The 18,629-nt window shown below is 46.0% G+C and overlaps 2 protein-coding genes across 6 annotated transcripts in view; one reads left to right on the top strand and one right to left on the bottom strand.

Annotated features, from left to right (window-relative positions):
* TAF15 (TATA-box binding protein associated factor 15) overlaps positions 1 to 9,990 on the bottom strand; it is a 21,537-nt gene extending 11,547 nt beyond the window's left edge. The window contains exons 1-7 of one of the 2 annotated variants that reach the window (XM_030472332.1): positions 9,851 to 9,990; positions 6,015 to 6,051; positions 4,841 to 4,889; positions 4,553 to 4,643; positions 4,357 to 4,474; positions 1,371 to 1,654; positions 455 to 569 (exon numbers count right to left, since the gene is read on the bottom strand). In XM_030472332.1, coding sequence (XP_030328192.1) covers positions 455 to 569; positions 1,371 to 1,654; positions 4,357 to 4,474; positions 4,553 to 4,643; positions 4,841 to 4,889; positions 6,015 to 6,051; positions 9,851 to 9,860 — 704 coding nt within the window. In that variant the 5' untranslated portion in view covers positions 9,861 to 9,990. The remainder of the gene's footprint in view (positions 1 to 454; positions 570 to 1,370; positions 1,655 to 4,356; positions 4,475 to 4,552; positions 4,644 to 4,840; positions 4,890 to 6,014; positions 6,052 to 9,850) is intronic. The other variant, XM_030472333.1, reaches the window with a different exon arrangement.
* On the top strand, positions 9,987 to 18,629 carry RHBDD2 (rhomboid domain containing 2). Of its 4 annotated transcripts, none has more exons than XM_030472336.1 (4): positions 9,987 to 10,005; positions 13,617 to 14,248; positions 14,620 to 14,770; positions 16,891 to 18,629. In XM_030472336.1, exons 2-4 carry the CDS (start codon positions 13,804 to 13,806, stop codon positions 17,297 to 17,299), a joined length of 1,005 nt encoding a protein of 334 aa, XP_030328196.1. In that variant the 5' UTR covers positions 9,987 to 10,005; positions 13,617 to 13,803; the 3' UTR covers positions 17,300 to 18,629. The 4 variants fall into 4 exon arrangements, with proteins under 4 accessions (XP_030328196.1, XP_030328195.1, XP_030328194.1 ...); XM_030472335.1 differs by lacking the exon at positions 9,987 to 10,005 and adding an exon at positions 12,198 to 12,330; XM_030472334.1 differs by lacking the exon at positions 9,987 to 10,005 and adding an exon at positions 12,608 to 12,771.

The raw sequence follows: 18,629 nt of genomic DNA, 5'->3' as shown, positions 1-18,629 counted from the left end.
GTAAAGAACAAGTAATGTTATTACTGACTTATTTAGGAAGCAGAAAGATAATTAGCCACCCTTAGTATTTGCCATTGTAAAGTCAAAACTTCCCTGCTAAAATGTTAGCTATGAATTGTATAAAACTTTCTCAATCCCTGGCTGTTGGTTTTCTTCTAACTGAAAACAAATTGTTACAGGTTTTAACAATATCTTATTTTAAGGGATGTGCTCAGGCAGTTTGTGTATTGCAACACATGTAAATAAAATACAGCTACGTGTCATAATCTAAAAGCTTTTCCTAAGCAAAATGTGTTTCTGTGCAGTGCAGAAAGGTTTAATTTTAGAAACCTCCCATTTTTAGAAATCTAAATCTGAGCCACATTAGGAATAGACATGTAGTAAACAAAAAAAGCCAGCTAAATAATAAGAAACAAGGGTAGGGAACTGCAGGCACAGGAATGAGATCACTTACCTATATCCAGACATATGACCTCTTCCATCCATGTCATATCCCCCTCTACCTCCTCCCTGTGACCCGCCATATCCTCTATTATCTTCTCCATACCTACTCTTTTCACGACGATCATCTGGAGGAATGAATAACACAAAACCTGAGTGAACTGTAGTGCAAACTGCAGTGAAAATTCCCATCCTACAGGTTTTCCTTCCCTGGTCTGCCATTTAAATCTGCAAAGCATCAACTCCTAAATCTCTCATGTTATCTACACCACAAAGTAATGGAGCAAAGTTTGGTTTTGTTCTGGTTCTCTCTCTTAGCTCCCAGGGTCACAAGGTATCTCAGAATGTAAACACTGTTCTCCATTTTCCAATGTTAAACACATGTTGTCTAAAATATACTTCAGATTCTACTTCCATATCCCCTTCCCAGTTGGCAAAAGGCATCACTGAATACAGAACAAGGACAAAGAGAGTGGGTTGTGCCGCTGGTGTGAAGTTACTGCAAAAAGAAGGGTCGATCTTAAACTTCTCATTTCCTTCTATCTCAGAATTCACCTACACAGCATAAAGCTGGAATATGAAGTGCAAAAGCTCTTCATGACTGATCAAGACATGTCACCTTCATGTAGGAAGAAGGTTCAAAATGGCTTAGGAAGAAAATTCCATTTAGGTTTTGCAGAATTCAGGGACACAGACTCTGAAAGGCTGTCTCCAACAAATGCGAATGCAACAATTTTGAGGACCCCAAGTTTTTCATCTCTGCATAACGTTTTGAAAGTCTTAACAAATAAAACATTCCCCAAGAATAGCAACATGAAAAAGTTTTAACTATTCATCAAATCAACTGTCCGTGGAATGCAATCTAACTATTTCACAGCATTTCTGCTCAATTTTACTAGCCAATATTGAACTTAACCTGTGAATTTTACCTTGGCTGTTGTGGCTATAGCTTCCCTTCTGAGACTGGTAGGATTGCTGAGAATGGCCATATGAGCTTTGGTGCTGGTTATAGCCTGACTTTTGGTCATATGAGCTCTGGTGGCCATAGCCCGACTGCTGGTCATATGAGCCCTGGTGGCCATAGCCCGACTGCTGGTCATATGAGCTTGACTGCTGGTCATAAGAGTCTTGGTTTTGTCCATAGCTTGACTGCTGGTCATAAGAGCTTTGGTGCTGACCATAGTTTGACTTCTGTTCATAAGAGCCTCTTCCACTTAAAATAAACAGAATTGGTATTAATAGCTAAATGTTCACAGAACAGAGAGCAAAATAACGGCTGAAAATTCATGACATTGCTCAAACTTCCTAATCACAGTTACCTCCCAATCATTACTGGCATACAGATAGGAAAACACTGTGTTTCACCTCTGTCGGGATGTATTTGGCTTCTGATAAAAGCAAGGCAGAAAACTGTACATTCCCATTGCTTTCAAGACATCCTCCATTTCCACTGTAAATGTAACTTAAGAGCATCACTCACTGTACACACCCCAGTACGATGCTGCTTTCTCCCCTCTCCCCAGTAGCATGACTACAGCTGAGCCACTGAACACCAAATCCTTCTCTACAGAACTGCAGGGAACATGCCTGCTGCTCACATTGTATTGTGCAGCTCATTCCTGCTGCCTATGAAACAAAAAAATCCCCCAATTTTGCTTCCATTGAATTGCAGCTTATCTTTTTCTGGGTGTTGTAGCATTTGGCCAAGAACCGTTCTAACTCTTGTGATGTTCTCCATCATACTTGCAGTTCCCCTCACTTTAGTGTCATCTACATATATTATCCCACCAACTTCCATCACGAACACTGACGAATATCACATCTAAGGTATTCCAACACAACATGGCTATACATTCTAAGAGGGAGTTGTAACTCTTCTCTGACTAATAACAACTTCAGAGCAACCACAAGATCATCTCATCTGCACCATACTTCCCTAGGCTGCTTCAGCATCCAAGGTAGAAACAAAAATATTGTAAAAATCTAGATAATAGTTCCAGTTGGGTCACCCTCTCATAGCAAGACAGTAGATAGGTTGATGAGAAATTGCATGCAGGAAACAATGGCTGTTACTCACACCTTTGTTTTCCCCCTGGGTACATAGTTGTGGCTTAACTGTATTATTTTTTCAGTAACTGAAGTTAATCACTGACCTCTGCCATTCTTTCTTCTCTTCCTCCTCCCTGCTCCCACCCTATTTCAAAGGATGAGGCACTATGTTTGCCACTCTCGAGTCTTTGGCAATCTTGCTTGCTAGCCAAAATGTCCCAGAAAAGCAAACAATAAAACCTAAGAGCCTACAGAGAGTCTCCACCAGCTTTTCAAAGCACTCTAAGATGAAGTCCATTGGATTCAACCCACCTCAAAATATCCTATCTGCATAAATAACCACCTAGTTTGCTCTGACCCAGTCCTAGCCTAGATCTGAGCTTTAATATAACTAATCCCAGTGGCAGAGAGCTTATGAAGACTTTTTGTTAATATCTTCACTTCAAAACAAGCTCCACTTTGCACCATATGGAAAGAAGCATCGTTGAGAGCATCCACGCTATTTACTGGTTTCCTTCCTTACCTCCCTTAGGAGGTGAGAGCTACAACTTTGTGGCTATCCTCTTCAAAACTGCCACCATTTAATTTCTCAATTTCTCCTTACTTGTTGCAACCATACATTGAAGAGTTTCCCTCCAAGGTCTCTTTTTTGTTTCCTTGATTAAAACCAACTTGTTGGAGAATCTATTGCATTTTTTCCCCACTGGATGCCAACAGTTAAACCCCACATTATTGCCTAGTCCTGTACCTTTGTACAGCTCTAAAATGCTCAGAAAACAAAGCAAAGCAAAACTTAACCATCTACCAGCCTTTGTTAGGGATGTGTAAAAGACACTCAGAGTGACAGCACCTACTGTTGACAGATAAAGACCCTGCTTGTTCATATTAAGATGTTTTGTAACAATAACTACAGAAGCAGAAACCCAGCACAGATTTGTTCAAGTCCAGACTGTTCTATCAGCTTGCAAAAATACACAAAAATATTTGGACCTTGCAAACAAGGATGAGGTTTAGTACAGACTGTATTTGAAAGGCCACATGATCCTCAATAAAGATATAATGCAAGCAGCAACCTTGGGGTGTGTGCACGAAGCTTAGAATTAGATAACAAAGGTATTCAAGCAAAATGTGGCCTTGTAAGTCATTAAGGGAAGCTGGGTTGTATTTTCCAACACACTTTCAAAGCTGTATCATTAATCCTCCTGAAACTTACTGGAGGTACAATATCACTTACAAGAAACATACATTTGCAATAGCGTGAAGTACTAGAGTGTGGTATGCACACACTCTAGTTACACACACATTGCAACACACAGTGAAGTTACAGATGAGGATATAAAACTGTCATGTTTTGAGAATCCTACTTAGTTGGAAAAGGTATTTCTGGAACAACATTTCTGAATCCTTTCCTCTTCTTTCACAAAGAAAAGGCACTCTAAGTCAGATAAGAAGCCTGCAAATCTAAGAACAGCTAAGAACTTCCTTGCCGACAGTTTACTTGAAGTTAATAAAAGAGTACTGTAAGTTTATGCAAAAGAACATGACTGGAGAGGTACCTCATACATCTTTTTCCTAATCAAAATACTCTCTACCAGGTTCATTCTTCATTTTAATCACTATCCAAAGACCTTCTGAAGTGTATCTCCCCATACATCTTGACTTCGAAACAACAGCATCCATCCTTCTTACACAAAGAAATATTCTTCCTTTTCCTCCTGCTCTTTCAGGCATTAAAAATGTTTTAAGAACGTGGATTTTCAGATGTTTGTCCTTTTTTCAGCAATGAAATTTGCTATAGCTCTAGTTAAGAACATACAACTACTAGATAGCACTTTAAATAGATCCTGTTAATCTCAGCCTCCTTACCCTCTGGACGACCCTTTCTGCTGCCCCTGACTGCCATAAGACTGCTGGTTGTACGAGCTCTGATTCTGATTTTCATAACTGGATTCATCATCGTATCCCTGGGAATCTTGTCCATAACCTGGAAATTGAGGAAGAACATTTTTAGTAAATATTCACCTTTTAATTACTGCCAATGAATGTAACAAGCTAGCCAAACCTGTTTGATTTTGTCCATAGTTCCCATGATAGCTTCCATAGTTCTGTCCATAGGAGGAATTGTCTCCACTCTGCCCATAACCAGAATATCCCTGTAATTTCAAGAACGTCCTCACATAAGTGTAACTTCCAGCAGCTAATTACAGTTATTCTTCACTAGACACAACTGCACACATCAAGCACAGCTGAGAATGGAATTCTTCCTGGCCCGTATATGGTCACTCAGGAACAATTCTTTTTACTCAAGGAACATCTGCTTTGAAAGACATGATGGGTTTTATCACCTTACCTGTGGTTGTCCATAATTTTGACTGCTCTGATTGCCATAGGATGAATAGCTGCAAGAGAAAAATGCATTTAGTAAATGCTTATATTGCCCTCCACATGGGTTGGAAAGTAAAGGTATTTTTGGCATTATTTTAAGGTTTTTTTCATGCCAAACGAAGTGTTTAATCCAAGTACTGCAGTTGTAGGCATATTAAAACCACATCAATGAATTAATGGTTACCACACTTGCCTGTCAGAAGGCAGAAAAGCTTATTCTGATTTCTGCTGTGTTTCAAGTGTAAGTTTAAAGTACATAAAAGTTGGTATTACTGTCATTTGGCAGATTCTTCAGAATCACAGAAACTGGTACCATATGAAACCAAGGCATTTTAAGTTTTGCAGCATACTCTTACCAAGTTAATTTTACTTCAATGATGGTCAAGTTGGTATTTGTTGGACTATTCAGCAATATCACCATCAAAAACACACTCGCTTGAGGTTATACTTACTTGTTATTCTGCCACTTTAAGACTTCATGAACAGAGAGAACCACCATGTGCTGAAACTCATATCATATTCAGATATGAACTCAAACTCACATAGTGCTATACACATAGAACCTTATGACTTTCATTAGCACAGTCAGTATTAGCCATGATTTTCATGCTCCTATAAAAGCACTTTTGTTTCACCAATGAAAATACCACCCCCCCCCCCCCAGAACTTGAGCTATTTTATGAACAGGCTTTTAATTTTCACAATTATGAACAGTTATCAGATGGAAAAGTGAAATTTTACTTCTATACAAGTATAGAAGTAAATATAGAAGTATGTACATTCTTTACATCTATATGGCCCATCATCTTTCCAGTTATAGAACCTTTGGCTAAAATCTTGAACAGCTTAAAGCAGTTACATGAAAAATATTTCTCTATATTCATGACATTTCCAAAGCTCTTCCAATGTCATTCCAATATAAACCTGCTTATTGCCTTCTCTTCAGGAAGATTTTTTTCCCCTAGTTTATAAGATATATTAATAAAGGCCCAAGGCAGCAAGCTTTCTGCACCCATAACTCCAAGAACATATCAACCCTCTGCTATGCCTGAAGATTCAAACATCATGCTGGGAATACTAAACAGCCTTTTATTTTGCAGATTTAATTGCTAAAAGCAAAAAAAACCCCACGCACATACCTCTGCTGGCCCCCAGACTGACTGTAACTTCCAGAATCTAGAAAAAGAATTAAATCATATTGAGAACTTAAAATTAACATTTTATTCTTCTACTTACTGTAAAAGGAAAAAACTTGGGGAGAAGGAAGAAGGTTCAAGTACACTGGATAATGCAACTGCTTTCCATGCAGAATGAGACAGCTTCCTCTTCATTAGCAAATGCTAAGACTGGGAGAACAGGAGCACAGGGTGCAGGGAACACAACGCAGGTATGGCCACTTTGAACCTTCTTTTTGAAGGACCTGAATTCCATTTTCAAGGAGTCTCTTCAAATATCCAGGACTGTAAAACCCCCTCTAATGGCCACCAAAGACCACCATCATCAATGAACAGGAACAATGCAGCAGCTTAATTAGTCAAGCAAAGCTAAGCAGGTCAGTCCTACTGAACCCCTTTTTAAGATGCCATAAGAAAACTGCCTAGCAAAGGGCACACGAATCTGGAGATGTCAAATCAGGGATGCAGGAACCATGACACTTCCCTTCTCTCGTATTGCAAAAAGAGAAACATTACTGATAGCTCAAACCGTGCAGGAATGAATTCATTCACACAACAGAACATGCCAGGCAGGCATTATGGATATTATTTCCAATATAAACATCAGTTATCATGGATATTTATTCTTGAAACACATTGGAAGAACATGGATTTCAAAATACAACCTCAAGTTAAAATAAAATTCACTGAAATGGTGTGACTTGTATTTATAGTCCAGCAAACCCCCTACTACCTGCAATTCAGTTCTTCAGTAGGGTGTTTGTCTTTACTTACCAGTGTCTGTTTATCATGTATTTTAGCTTGTTAATGTCAAAATGATGGATTTCCTCATATCTTTATGTATCTAAATTTTTCAATGCAAATTCCTACAATTCTATGTGTTAAAAGCTCTTACTATCCAGGGGAAAACACACATTCCTACCAGTTTAGTTTTCCAAACCAGCAAACAGATGCAGACACCCAGAACACGCACTCTTTGCTCCATCAACCTCAGACCCTTCAGAATTCAGACTGTCACGAGCAGGCTCCATCTCTTCAGAGATACCCTCACACCCCCAAGCTGCTCAATGCACCACCAACTTCTTAACTACACAGATTCCATCCATCTGCTTTCTATGAGGGAGTCTCATCAATTCCTCTTGACATTTCTGCTTGAAATTCCCACCTTCTTGTCAAAACCTAGACAAGAAAGTGGGAATTTCCCTTTCTCTAGCAGCCTGTCACTCTGGGTAACAGCCCTGCAATTTTTCTGTTCCTTTCAAATCACTTCAAGGACTTGTACAAATATTGTGGTGCTGTGGTCTAATAAAAACTGGCAGGAACGTCTCTGCTTTCAGCCCTGATTTCAGTCTTTCCCCAAAGCTCTCTCTCTAAACTCTTAAAACTGACTGGAAAGCTGAAATCAAGAGTTAATTACAATGCAAGATAACTGTCATAAACTAGGAACGACTACAACCATTTTCCAATCAAAACACTCATCAACTTGCTGAAAGCCTGTTCATTATAACCTCTGGTTATAAATCAAATCCTAGTTACACATATACTTAAACACATGCATATGCAACTCCAAGATGAGGATATCACCTAAGCTCTTCAAACATGAAGAAGTATTTTTAATGATAAAGTATCTCCTCAAAGCAACACAAAGCAGCAAATTTCGTATTCTGCAAGAGAAAAGTTTACTAAAAGCTGAGATGAGATGAAGGAGTATTTCATTTCACACCTCCTATAAAGCAGTTTCACTCAGATGTGAAACATTCTCCTCCTTCTGCACTGCTACACAAATATTTCATCGCCTTTCCATAATGAAAAGCAATTAAAAAGCCAACCTAGAAGTGCAGCTCAAACATGTTGAGTGTTTTTAATGAGCTGAAGGTCAAATTCTGATGTTATTTCAATTTAAGTGATCACAAAGATGAGTATTAAATAGGTAACCACCTTCAAAACTCTGGTTTAACTCAAAAATTTATACGCCATTAATGCTGCTAATTAAAGGAAAGAATATTAATGGTTATATCAGAAAGAATTCTTGACTAAGGATGCAATTAGCTATAAACTGAATGACTATATTTAATCTCCTTAGCTTCTCACTTACAAACTTCTGCCAAACCACAACATTTGGGGAAAAGTTTGGAAACAACCAGAGCCTGTAAAATAGGAATAGGCAGAATCAGAGGATTCTCCTTTACTTATACATCCTTCACTGGATCTCTTAGCCTACAGGCTTCTGATTGATTTATTTTGGTGGGCTCACTGGGGCCAAGAGACTGTTACAGATTTCTGGAAACAACAGATGGTTTATTCTGGGAATTCCTGGATATACAAACACTTTTTCTGAATGTTTGAAAAGCTCATAGAAAAATCCCCTGTGGATGAAGCAGGGCATAGCACAGTAGTCTCCCTGCACCACTCAGGACATGTATTCCTCTTAAGATACAAGAGCCTGCTGTGTACATTTGAAAACTGAAGTTCTCACACAAAGTAATTCATATAAAGCAGCAGCGTTGCTTTTGTTGTATTCAAAAAGAATCTCATGTTTGAACACCACCATAGAGTAAAACCAGAGGAGACACTCAGGTGCCCGACTGCAAAGTACTTTTGAGGTCTGGAAAGAAAGAGGCTTTTAGTTTACTGCCAAACTTTATTCATTTAGTAGAAGAATTCATAGTCTGAACTCATTGTACAGTATCTTTGGATATGCTTTCTCCTAAAGGTAAAGAACTGTTCCTTGCATTAAAGGAACATACCTTGCTTTGGTTTTGTTCTTTATCATTCATATATGTGTATGTGAGACGACACTAAGACGGCTCAACCCTAACAAAACATGGCTCACTCCCCAAAGCACTTAGAGCCTTGGGGAATTCCCTCTTCCATTCCAGGATACACTACCTATCCACAGCTCCACAGGGGTATTGCTGCTGCTGGGACCTCAAATGGGATGAAAAACAGCTTGCAGGAAAAGCTGGGCTGCATGAAGTCATCTGGGACAGCAGACATGCTGTCTCCATACCCAGCTAAAGGCCTCCATCGGAGAATTACAGCCAAGAGCATTTTTAAGCCCGTTGCAGGGGGGCGTGGAGCTACCCCCTTCGCTGTGCTGGGGGCTAAAGCAGAACACAGAGCACATGCAGCAGATACTGGGACGCAAAGGTGAGTGCCATGCTAGGACGTCTGCGTTCCATGTGGGGTGCTGACCCAAAGGGGGAAGCACACAAACCATGTGCAGCGAGTGCCACCACCCAAAGGTGGGTCTACATCTCACACCGGGTGGAGGGGACACAACCCAAAGGGGGACCATGACCCTAAAGGGGGGGGGGCCCCATGACCCAAAACGAGGCTCAAATCTCACGTCGCGGGGGGGAGGTGGCACAACCCAAAGGTGGGTCCCACAGGCTTGGCGGGGTCCCCCCGTGGGATCCCCCCTCCCACCCCATTGCGACACCGGGGGGTGGGGGGCGTGTCCGGGCCGTAAAGGGGCGGCCCCGGGCGGAGCGGGGGCTCCCCGGGGAGGGGGCGTGGCCTCGCGGATAGGGGGCGTGCCCCCCCTCCCCCTCGGCGCTCCGGAGCGGGCGGTAACCGGGGGGAAGGGAAGGTGCGAGGGGCCGAGGCGGGAGGGGAAGGAGCCGCGTCTCCCCATAACATGGCCGCGGCCTCCTCCTCCTCCTCCACACCTGCGCCACATGGCGCACGCCCACCCTCCTCCGCGCCCACACCGCCACACCCGCGTTTAAGCGACGGGAAGCGGAGCCGCCACCAGCGTCCCGTCCCCCCCAGCCCGGCGGGGGCCGGGAAGCACCTACCCGAAGCCATAGCGGCGGCGGCCGGTGACCGGGGCTGAGCGGGACGGAGCGACCGAAGGACTGAGCGCCGCGCCGGCCGCGCGCACACTGGAGCACCCGCAGCTCGCGCGGACTGCGGGGCCCCGCAGCCAATCCGCGGGCGCGGCGCCTACCACGTGCGTGGGGGAGTGGGGGTGCAAGGGAAGGGCCGTACCAAGTCACCGCGGTGGGAGGGGGGGTGGTGGTAGTGGGATGGAGGAGAGGGCTCGGCGCTGTACAGGGATGTGCGGGGAGGGAGGGAGTGATTAAATCGCTGGAGTGATTAATTGGGTTTAATTTGCACGCAGGGCATGGGCAGGGAAGCGGGGGATGCTGGTGAGGGAAGGTGGGCAGACGCCTGCTTGTGCATCGTGGTTTGGGGCAGGATGCTAAGACAAGGGGTGGTGGGTTCAAACGTAAACAGGGGAGATTTAGGTTGGATCTAAGGCAGAAGCTCTTCCCAGTGAGGGTGCTGAGGCGCTGGCACAGGGTGCCCAGAGAAGCTGTGGCTGCCCCATCCCTGGCAGTGTTCAAGGCCAGGTTGGACACAGGGGCTTGGAGCAACCTGCTCTAGTGGAAGGTGTCCCTGCTCATGGCAGGGGGTTGGAGCTGGAGGAGCTTCAAGGTCCCTTCCAACCCAAACCAGGCTGGGATTCTGTGACAGAGTTAAAACATCAAAAATCTGGGTCCTAAAATAAAAAAGGTTTGGCAGAGCTTCTAACTGTCTCAAAAAGGCAAATATCGACTCAGAGAGTGGCTTTCCAAGCAAAGGGGTCATGATCTTGGCAGCCACTTCTAGGAAAGGAAGGACATCACTTCAGAAAGGAAGATTAGCGAGGAATGAACCAAAACAGCAGTGAAAGCAACATTGATTATTCCATCCGACTGGGTTTTCAGCAGTCCTGTCTCTCGTTTCAGACCGAGCTGCCTTCCTGCGAGAGGGAGAGCTAACAGTTGCACACCTTCTGTCTGGTGGCAGTCTGCACATGCTTCAGCGAGGTTTTACCTTGAATCTTTTCTTTTTCAAGGCAGTGAAGAGTATTCTCTGGTTTCAACTAATGGCTTGAGCAGATTTGCAAATAATTTGGGCTGTTTCTTCCCCCCTGGGCGTAGCAGCAGGAAGCAAATCCCACTGCCACAGCCTAAAATATGTTTCTGCAAAGCAAGCAGTGGCTAGAATGATTGCAACGAAAAAGGAGGTTGAGCTCTCTGCCCAGCTTTCAGCTTCTCCTTGAAAAACTTCATCTCCTTCATCCTCAACACCTCCTGCACCATTTAGCCTTCAACAACCTGGGACTCCACGGCAAGGCTGCCTGTGCAATCCCTTGGGATTAAGGCAGATCCCTAGCAATGCTCTGTAGCCAGGGGCAGGGTGGGAGTGGTGGCGGGATCTTTGGCTCTGTGTAGAGTCTCTCAGTGCCTTGGTGTTCCTCAGAGACTGAAGGATTCTCATAAATGGAAAATGGCATTAATTGGAGTGATGAGCTGCTGTGTGCCTGCTGACACATCGGTGCTGTGCTCTCCTGCTGCTTCCAGTCACGAGCTTCGAAGCTGGGATGGGGAAAAGATGTTGGCCCCTCAGTGCTCTGCTCACTGCCCTTGGCTGGAGGCGATCCCAGCAGCTTCAAACTCTTTCCCCACTTTGCAAATTCAGAGGGAGTGTGGGAAGGTGGATCATAGAATGGTTTGGGTTGGAAAGGACCGTAAGATCATCCCGTTCCAACCCCCTGCCATGGGCAAGGACACCTCACACTAAACCATGTCACCCAAGGCTCCATACAACCTGGCTTTGAACACTGCCAGGGATGGAGCATTCACAACTTCCTTGGGCAACGCATTTCAGTGCCTCACCACCCTCACAGTAAAGAACTTCTGCCTTATATCTAACCTGAACTTCCCCTGTTTCAGTTTTCAGTTGAACCCATCACCCCTTTTCCTATCACTACAGCTCCTGATGAAGGTCCCTCTCCAGCATCCTTGTAGCCCCCTTCAGACCCTGGAAGCTGCTCTGAGGTCTCCAGCAGCTTCTCTTCTCCAGGCTGAACAGCCCCAATGTTCTCAGCCTATCTCCATAGGGGAGCTGCTCCAGCCCCGGATCATCCTCGTGGCCTCCTCTGGCCTTGCTCCGGCAGCTCCATGTCCTTCTTATGTTGAGGCTCCTTCCTGGGTGGATGAGACCCCACTGTTCTCTCCTTAGACAACAGCCAGCGACTGGGGTCTCATCCGGAGGGGGAGGTGGGGGCCGCAGTGTCTCTGCCACGTAGCTGCTCTACTCGCTGCTGGGGCCTCCCATCGTCCTTGGAGCAAAGCCTCTATTTCTCCCTCCTCCTCCTTTTCTCCTGCATGTCCCTCTCCTCACGCAGGGGCTCCTCCGGGTGCTGGATCACCCCATCCGCAACTTCCCCTGTTGCACGCACACCACCGCAGGCAAACAGCAAAGCACCATGATGCGGTTCCAGCAGGTTCGTAACCACTGACGTGGAGGATGCGGGTCTTTGGGCAACCCCTCCATCCTGCTCCTCTCCATCCCGAAGGGAAACGCGTGGTCCGTCCCACCAGGGTTAACCGGACCCCGGGTTTTCCTTTCTGGAAAAGGGAAATAAAAATATTATAAATAATTAAAATTAAAAAGGAGGGGAAACATCCCCCCCAGAAAAAGCACCGCCCGCCCGTCTCCATGGTAACGGCCTCCCGTTGCCACGAGAACAGCCCAGGCTTTCCGGCGGCGGGCGGAAGCGGGGCGGAGCGCGGCAGCATGGCGGCGCGGTGGGCTCCGGTCCCGGCCGCCGCTGCCCTCACGCTGCTGCTGTCGCTCGGTGCCTCCGCGCCCGGGCTGCTGCGGGGAGCTCCCGCCGCCCGCTCCGCCGCTGCGCTGCGGCCCGCGGCCCTGCGCGCCGGGGAAGGTGAGCGGGAGCCGCCGGCGCGGGGCTGCGCTGCCTCCTTAGTCCTTCCGCCCCACCGCCGGTCCAGGCCCTCCCTCTATCCCCACACCGAGCCTTTGCTTCCCTTCTTTCCGAGCCTTCCTAACCAGAACCCCTCGGTCCGCCCTCCTCACCCCCCGTTTCTGAGCACTGGCTGAAGTTCCCCACCGAGCCTGCTGCTCCCTCCATGGCTTCCCCATGACCCGCGCCGTGCCCCTCGCTTCCCTGCCCCAGGCCCTGCCCCAGGCCCTCACCCAGCCCGCTGCACATCCATCGCAGCTCCCCTGTATGAGACCGCTTCCCCCTCGGCCCTGTCTCTGTGACACTGTGCAGAGTGTGGGTACACTGCTAGGAGCTGCAAGGGTTTGCTTTGCTCAGTCCCTGTGCTACTCCCAGAAGGATTTTTATCACTCTTTTAATTCCCATGTTCTTGCTTGACCCCAAAGAGTGATTTCTTTTAGCAGTCCAGTGCTCGGAGCTGATGGGTGAATTCTGCCATCTCCTCCTGTGTCTCCAAGGGGTACAGACAGGTTGCACCGGGGTTGTACTCACAACTGCTGTTTTTCCTGCTGTGGGACTGAGGGAGAACTCTCTGCCTCCATCCTCACTAGGTGCCCAGGAGAACAGCTAAGCAAAGGGCCTGGGAGCACTTCCAAGGTCTGATAACGTTCAGGTGTTTTTTGGTGAGAAAAGTCAGCCTTCTAGCAGTGTAAGAAGTGTTTATCCTTTGACCAAAATCCTAGTTACAATAACAGTAATTTTTATGTCTCCTGCCTTCTCTTTTAGTGAGACTGAGATTTACTACAGATACTGTTGCTTTTTTCCAGGCAGCTTCCCAGGAAGCAGCAAGAGTCAGTCCATATGTCTGCGATACCCAAGATGGCACTTGTTTTAACTCTGATGATTTACGCCTTGGTTTTAAAGCCCTCAAGTTCTCTTCTACACCAGGATAGAAATGAAAGCCATTAATCCTGTAGGCTCACTCTCCGTCTTGCTCAAGTGCGTTGTAAACAAATGCATTGCTGCCTCTGCTTTTCTAAAGTGCTGGTGTGCTCAGTTCACAGGTTGATTACCTACATTTTTGTCTACGAAGACCTGATATCTCTGACCTGTGGTGCCATTATCATCTGGTACTTTGCTGGCAGCTTTGAGAAGAATGTGGGCACTGTGAAGCACTGCTTCCTCACCCTCGCCTTTGCCGTCCTCTCTGCCCTCCTCTACCTCTTACTTGAGCCTGTTGTCTCGAGGGTGTCAGAGGTGGAAGATGCCAAAGGATTCATACCGGTAGCTTTTGCTACTCTGGGTGTCTCCACCACCCGCTCACGGATGAAGAGGACTCTTTTTTTTGGGGTTAGAGTCCCAGTGGTGCTGGTGCCCTGGTTTATGCTCTGCATTGCATGGTTTATCCCTCACTCTTCTCTCTTGAGTAACCTGTGTGGGCTCTTAGCTGGGGAAGCCTGTATCCTTTCCAAGTGTGAAGCCCTGAACCAGAGTGGGGGTTGCTGGCTTGTGATGGGGAGGACATGCTGCAGTTCTTACTGCCAAGATGCACTGGCTTTATGGTGTTTCCTGGGCTCTTGCTCTGCATTCAGCTGTCACTGGCTTTGCTGGTCCTCATCCCACCCAGTTCTGCATTTGGTTTTTACTTCATGCTTCTGTTTCCCTGTGGCTTTAGTGCATGCAGAGAACGCAGAGCAGAGAAGGCTCTGGGTAGAACTGAGAGGATTCTCCAAGGGAAAGCGGTTTGTGGCCAGAGGGGGATTGCATGTGGCTGTGTTAGGAATGAGTGGGCTTTGTCTGTGGTCCTCCTTGACATGCTGCTGACTTCAGATGGTCTTGGCTACTGTTTCTGCTTGGATTTTCCAGAGTCGGTGGGCTCTAAGCTGGACCGGGTGTTCCCTTTCAGCCTGCTAAAGAGGATCCCGGGGCTGAAATATATCCCAGGGTCCTCAGCAGAGAGAAGAGCCTTCGAAAGCAGCAAGTAAGTGCAAGAGTTCCTGTGAAAGATCTTGTGATAGAGGGGAAATTTGAAGCCTAAGTAGAGGCATTAAGTTGCCTTTAAGAGCTGTATTGTGCTTGTTGTGTTCATATCCTAGGCGTTAGGAGGAACATACTGATGTTACGCTGGTGACATTACTGTGACAAATACATTATCACACATTAACTCAACCAGGTCTTTCAGTGAAAGCTAAATTGAAGTGAACAACCTCTCATTTGCTGCAAGGGCAGTGTGTGCACATGCAAAGGTATTGCAGCTGGGCTGACATGAAAGTTAAGTTGTGCAGTTCTGCCCCAGCATTAGGATTTACAGCGTTTGTTCTGTGCTGTATGGCTCCCTCGAGCATGATCTTTATCTTTCTTTGCCCCACCTCTCCTCCCAGGAATGCTGTGGGGTGAGTTGTGTCCAAACCTATACAAGAGCAGAGCATTATAAATTAAAGATGTCATGAAGTTCAGTGTAAACTTTCCAATGCCTGATTTCAGTGTCAAGGCAAGATTGCTTTACCGAAAAGAAACCTTGGGGGCCTGTGGCTGATGTTCAGGAATGGTTTTAAGTTTGGGTATATCACAAGTCATGAGAACTCACTTGTATCCTAAAAGAGGTTGGAAATGTAAGTCAATTTTTTCCCTATTCTAAGATGTGATTTCGGTTTTCTATTAAAGGTTAAATTCTACGTATTGTTGAAGCCATCAGCTCACTGTAAACCTTTGTGATGGAAACATTCCCAAGTGTTTCCATCTGCCCTCACCTGTGTGGAAACCATAAACCAAACCCTTGCCTGGAGCAGGAGGGCCCCCTGGATCTATTGGGGCACTCAGACATGTGAGTGCTTGCAGGGGAGGCCAGGCACATCCAGCAGCAGTTGTGGCTTTAGTCTCTCCCTTCTGTGCAAGGGCTGCTTTTGGGAGGAGAGACTTTCTCCCTGCTGTGCCTGCGCCTGCATCAGTCTCAAGCTTCTGCTGGTGACTGTTGCACACAGCGCCTCAGCCCTGTGTCTAAACCTGATTTCTTCAGGTGAGATGACATAAATAGACTGTTCTGCCTCAAAGGTATTTACATAAACATTTACATTCGAGCAGGGCGTGGGAAGGTGTTTCTAGGATCTTTCAATTTCTGCAGCTGAATTTGCATGTCTCTGTGTCATAGACACCAGTTCTATATCTGCATCTGGGGCTTAATTTTTATTAGTTTGATTCTTATTCCCAAGCAAAAGCTCTCAATGGCTTTTTGTTGGTTTTTTGTCTTCAAATTTTCATAAGACTTCAGGCATCAACTTGCCACCAGACAAGAGACACTTCCAGGAGGTCCAGGCTTTGGCATCACGTTTGTGTCCGCACATAAAAATAACCCCAAACCAAACCCACACCTCATATAAAATAAAATCCAAGCCCCAACCCCCCAGCATGAGCCACTCTTTTATTCCTGCTGGGAATCTGGCAGTCATGTTCTTCATGAATATTGTCTTGATTCTGTGCTCAGCGTTGAGCGTGGGCTGAGCAGTACTCCTGAAGTCCCAGAGGCTTTGGCTTCCAGGCAGCTTGCCTCTCTTGATACTTCCATTGGGATGAGTCATGACTGCTGCTGGCAAAGGCTGTTTCTAGGCCTTGCTTCTGAATGATTAATTTCACTTGTAACTCTCTCTTCCTTCCCTTTTAACTCTATACCCTGGGCTCTTACTCGCACCAAAGGCCTTTATGGCTTCTTGATAAATAACACTTGGCAGCTGTGGCTTCTCCTGGTTAATAACTGAGCAGATGTGTTGTTCAGTGGAAGGCAGAGAGGATGTGTATGGTAATCTTCAAGCACATTGCAGTTTGGCTTGAGTATTCCTTGCACAAAGAGACCAAGAACCATGCTCCTCCAGTGGGTGTGGAATTGGTGTGGGTTGGAAGTGAGAACATCTGTCCTGGGAGGCCAATAAACCTGTTTTTACTTGAGTGCTGCTTATAATTAGAGCTTCTCCTGTAATGAATCTCTCTGATGGATTGCAGTGACCTTTCTAAGCACTGGTCAGGAGGAAATCTACCCTCAGGGCAATTCCATCACTGGGCAATGCCAGTTCTGAACACACTGTAACCTTCTGTTTTCTTCCTGCCCAGGATTAACCCTTCACCAGGCACTTACCCCACCCAAAGCTACTATTGCTCTTCGCCTCCGGCTCTTCCTCCTTTCCAGATGCAGCATCCCAGTGTTCAGAGCCAGGGATTTCAACACAGCTGTGCTCCAGGATATGGTGAGGGATCTCAGCACAGCCACGCTGCAGGACACAGCCTCATGTCTTCCTCCTACCAAGCCAGAGGTGCCTTTGGAGGGTGTTACGTGCAGGCCCAGGCTGCAGCCTCACCTGGACAGTGCTGCCAGTCCTCCCCTTCACAACACATATGTCTGACTGACCCACAGACACTTGCAGGCCTGGTGCCCCCGGCTGGTGTTCAGCAAGCACTGGGGTATCCAGCAGCCACAGGGGCTCCTGTTCCAGCTGAATTTTCAAGAGTCCAAGTGTACTGATCCTGCAGAAAGCAGCAGGACTCCCATACCATGCAGGACCATCGTGCAGCAGTGCATTGCTGGCATCTTTGCTGTCTCTGGGGTGACTGTGGAATGGGCTGGTAGGTCCAGTGTAGACCATTCTCCTGCTCCCTGGCACAGGAGGCTTTATTATATTTCCTTAATCATTATGATTTTTTTAACTTTTTTTACTTTTTTTATTGCTGGGGGTTGGGACTCCCATCTCTGTGCTTCTCATCCTTTTGGAGTCTCTTTTTCATTGCTGTATTTAGCAGCTGCCTATTTCCATGCTTCCACTGGAGCTGTAGTGCGTCAGCTCCCTGACTCAAGCTAGGAACCTAATTGTCAAAACACTGGACTAATCCGGGGTTTAACTAGGCTGCAGTGATAAGGATGTGCCCCATCTCTTAGCCTTAACCTCCTATCTTGTTTAGAGGACCTCAAAGAGGTTTAAATCATGGAAGCCTTAGTTTATAACCTAATATTTGAATGGAGGACAGATGTCTTTTCTACTAGTGACTTCTCCACTAAGAGTGTGCCTTGAAGGGGGCTTGTTAAACCAGGGTGGGCAAGAGGGCAGAATACAGAACATCCCTTTCTGTCCCCCAAAACACAGCTCTGAAATGCAGAAGGTCCTTTTTAGCTGCAGTCTGTGCATGCACCAACATGTTGCCTTCATTTTCTGATAGCCCTGAAAGCTATCAGCCCCCTAGCTCAGCCTGTGTGCCTCTTCGGTAAGGGATTTTGGCCACTTGGTAAGCAAATGTGTATAAACTGAAGGAGCTGGGAGGGACCTTAACAGTGGGTTAGAAGAATTAACTGGAATGTAGCAATGCCATTGGGGGTGTTCATGCAGCTCAGCTGTAGATGTTTCACCCACCAATATTAGCACAATCTCTCTCTGTTTTCTTCAGAGCTGGTGGAGAGGGATACGGGAGGTTTCAGCAAGGGATTCAAAGCAGGATGCAGTGTTTGGTGCCTGTGGCAGTAATAAAGGATTTTGGTTGAGTTGGTGGGACCTGAGCTTTATTTCCAGCTGTGTGGCTGCTTTGCTGTGCCATGCCCAGGAAGAATCAATGTTCTCTTATTTGGAAGTTAAAAGCATGTTTTTGATATCAGGAAAGAAATGCTGTAGATAACATTGACATCTTGATACTCCACTTTTAGTACCTTGATTTTCCTCCTTGTGAGATCCTCGCCTGCAAACCTAGGAATTTTATCACTGTTCATTCCAGAAACATGCTGGAAAGGTTGATGAGGACTGGTACCAACTGCAAATGTTCTGTACCTCCAAACTGTAAGCTTGAAACACGATCTGAAAGACAAACTA

The sequence above is a fragment of the Strigops habroptila genome (assembly GCF_004027225.2).
Source record: "Strigops habroptila isolate Jane chromosome 13 unlocalized genomic scaffold, bStrHab1.2.pri S16, whole genome shotgun sequence".
NCBI lineage: Eukaryota > Metazoa > Chordata > Aves > Psittaciformes > Psittacidae > Strigops > Strigops habroptila.
This window is presented reverse-complemented; position numbering and strand designations above follow the sequence as displayed.

Bases quoted from the DNA above. Each gene is read 5' to 3' on its own strand.
- RHBDD2 (XM_030472337.1), top strand. From the start codon at position 12,624: ATGGCGGCGCGGTGGGCTCCGGTCCCGGCCGCCGCTGCCCTCACGCTG. The intron at 12,772-13,846 runs GTGAGCGGGAGC...TGGTGTGCTCAG, and splicing joins GGCCCTGCGCGCCGGGGAAG to TTCACAGGTTGATTACCTAC. The intron at 14,771-16,890 runs GTAAGTGCAAGA...CTTCCTGCCCAG, and splicing joins AGAGCCTTCGAAAGCAGCAA to GATTAACCCTTCACCAGGCA.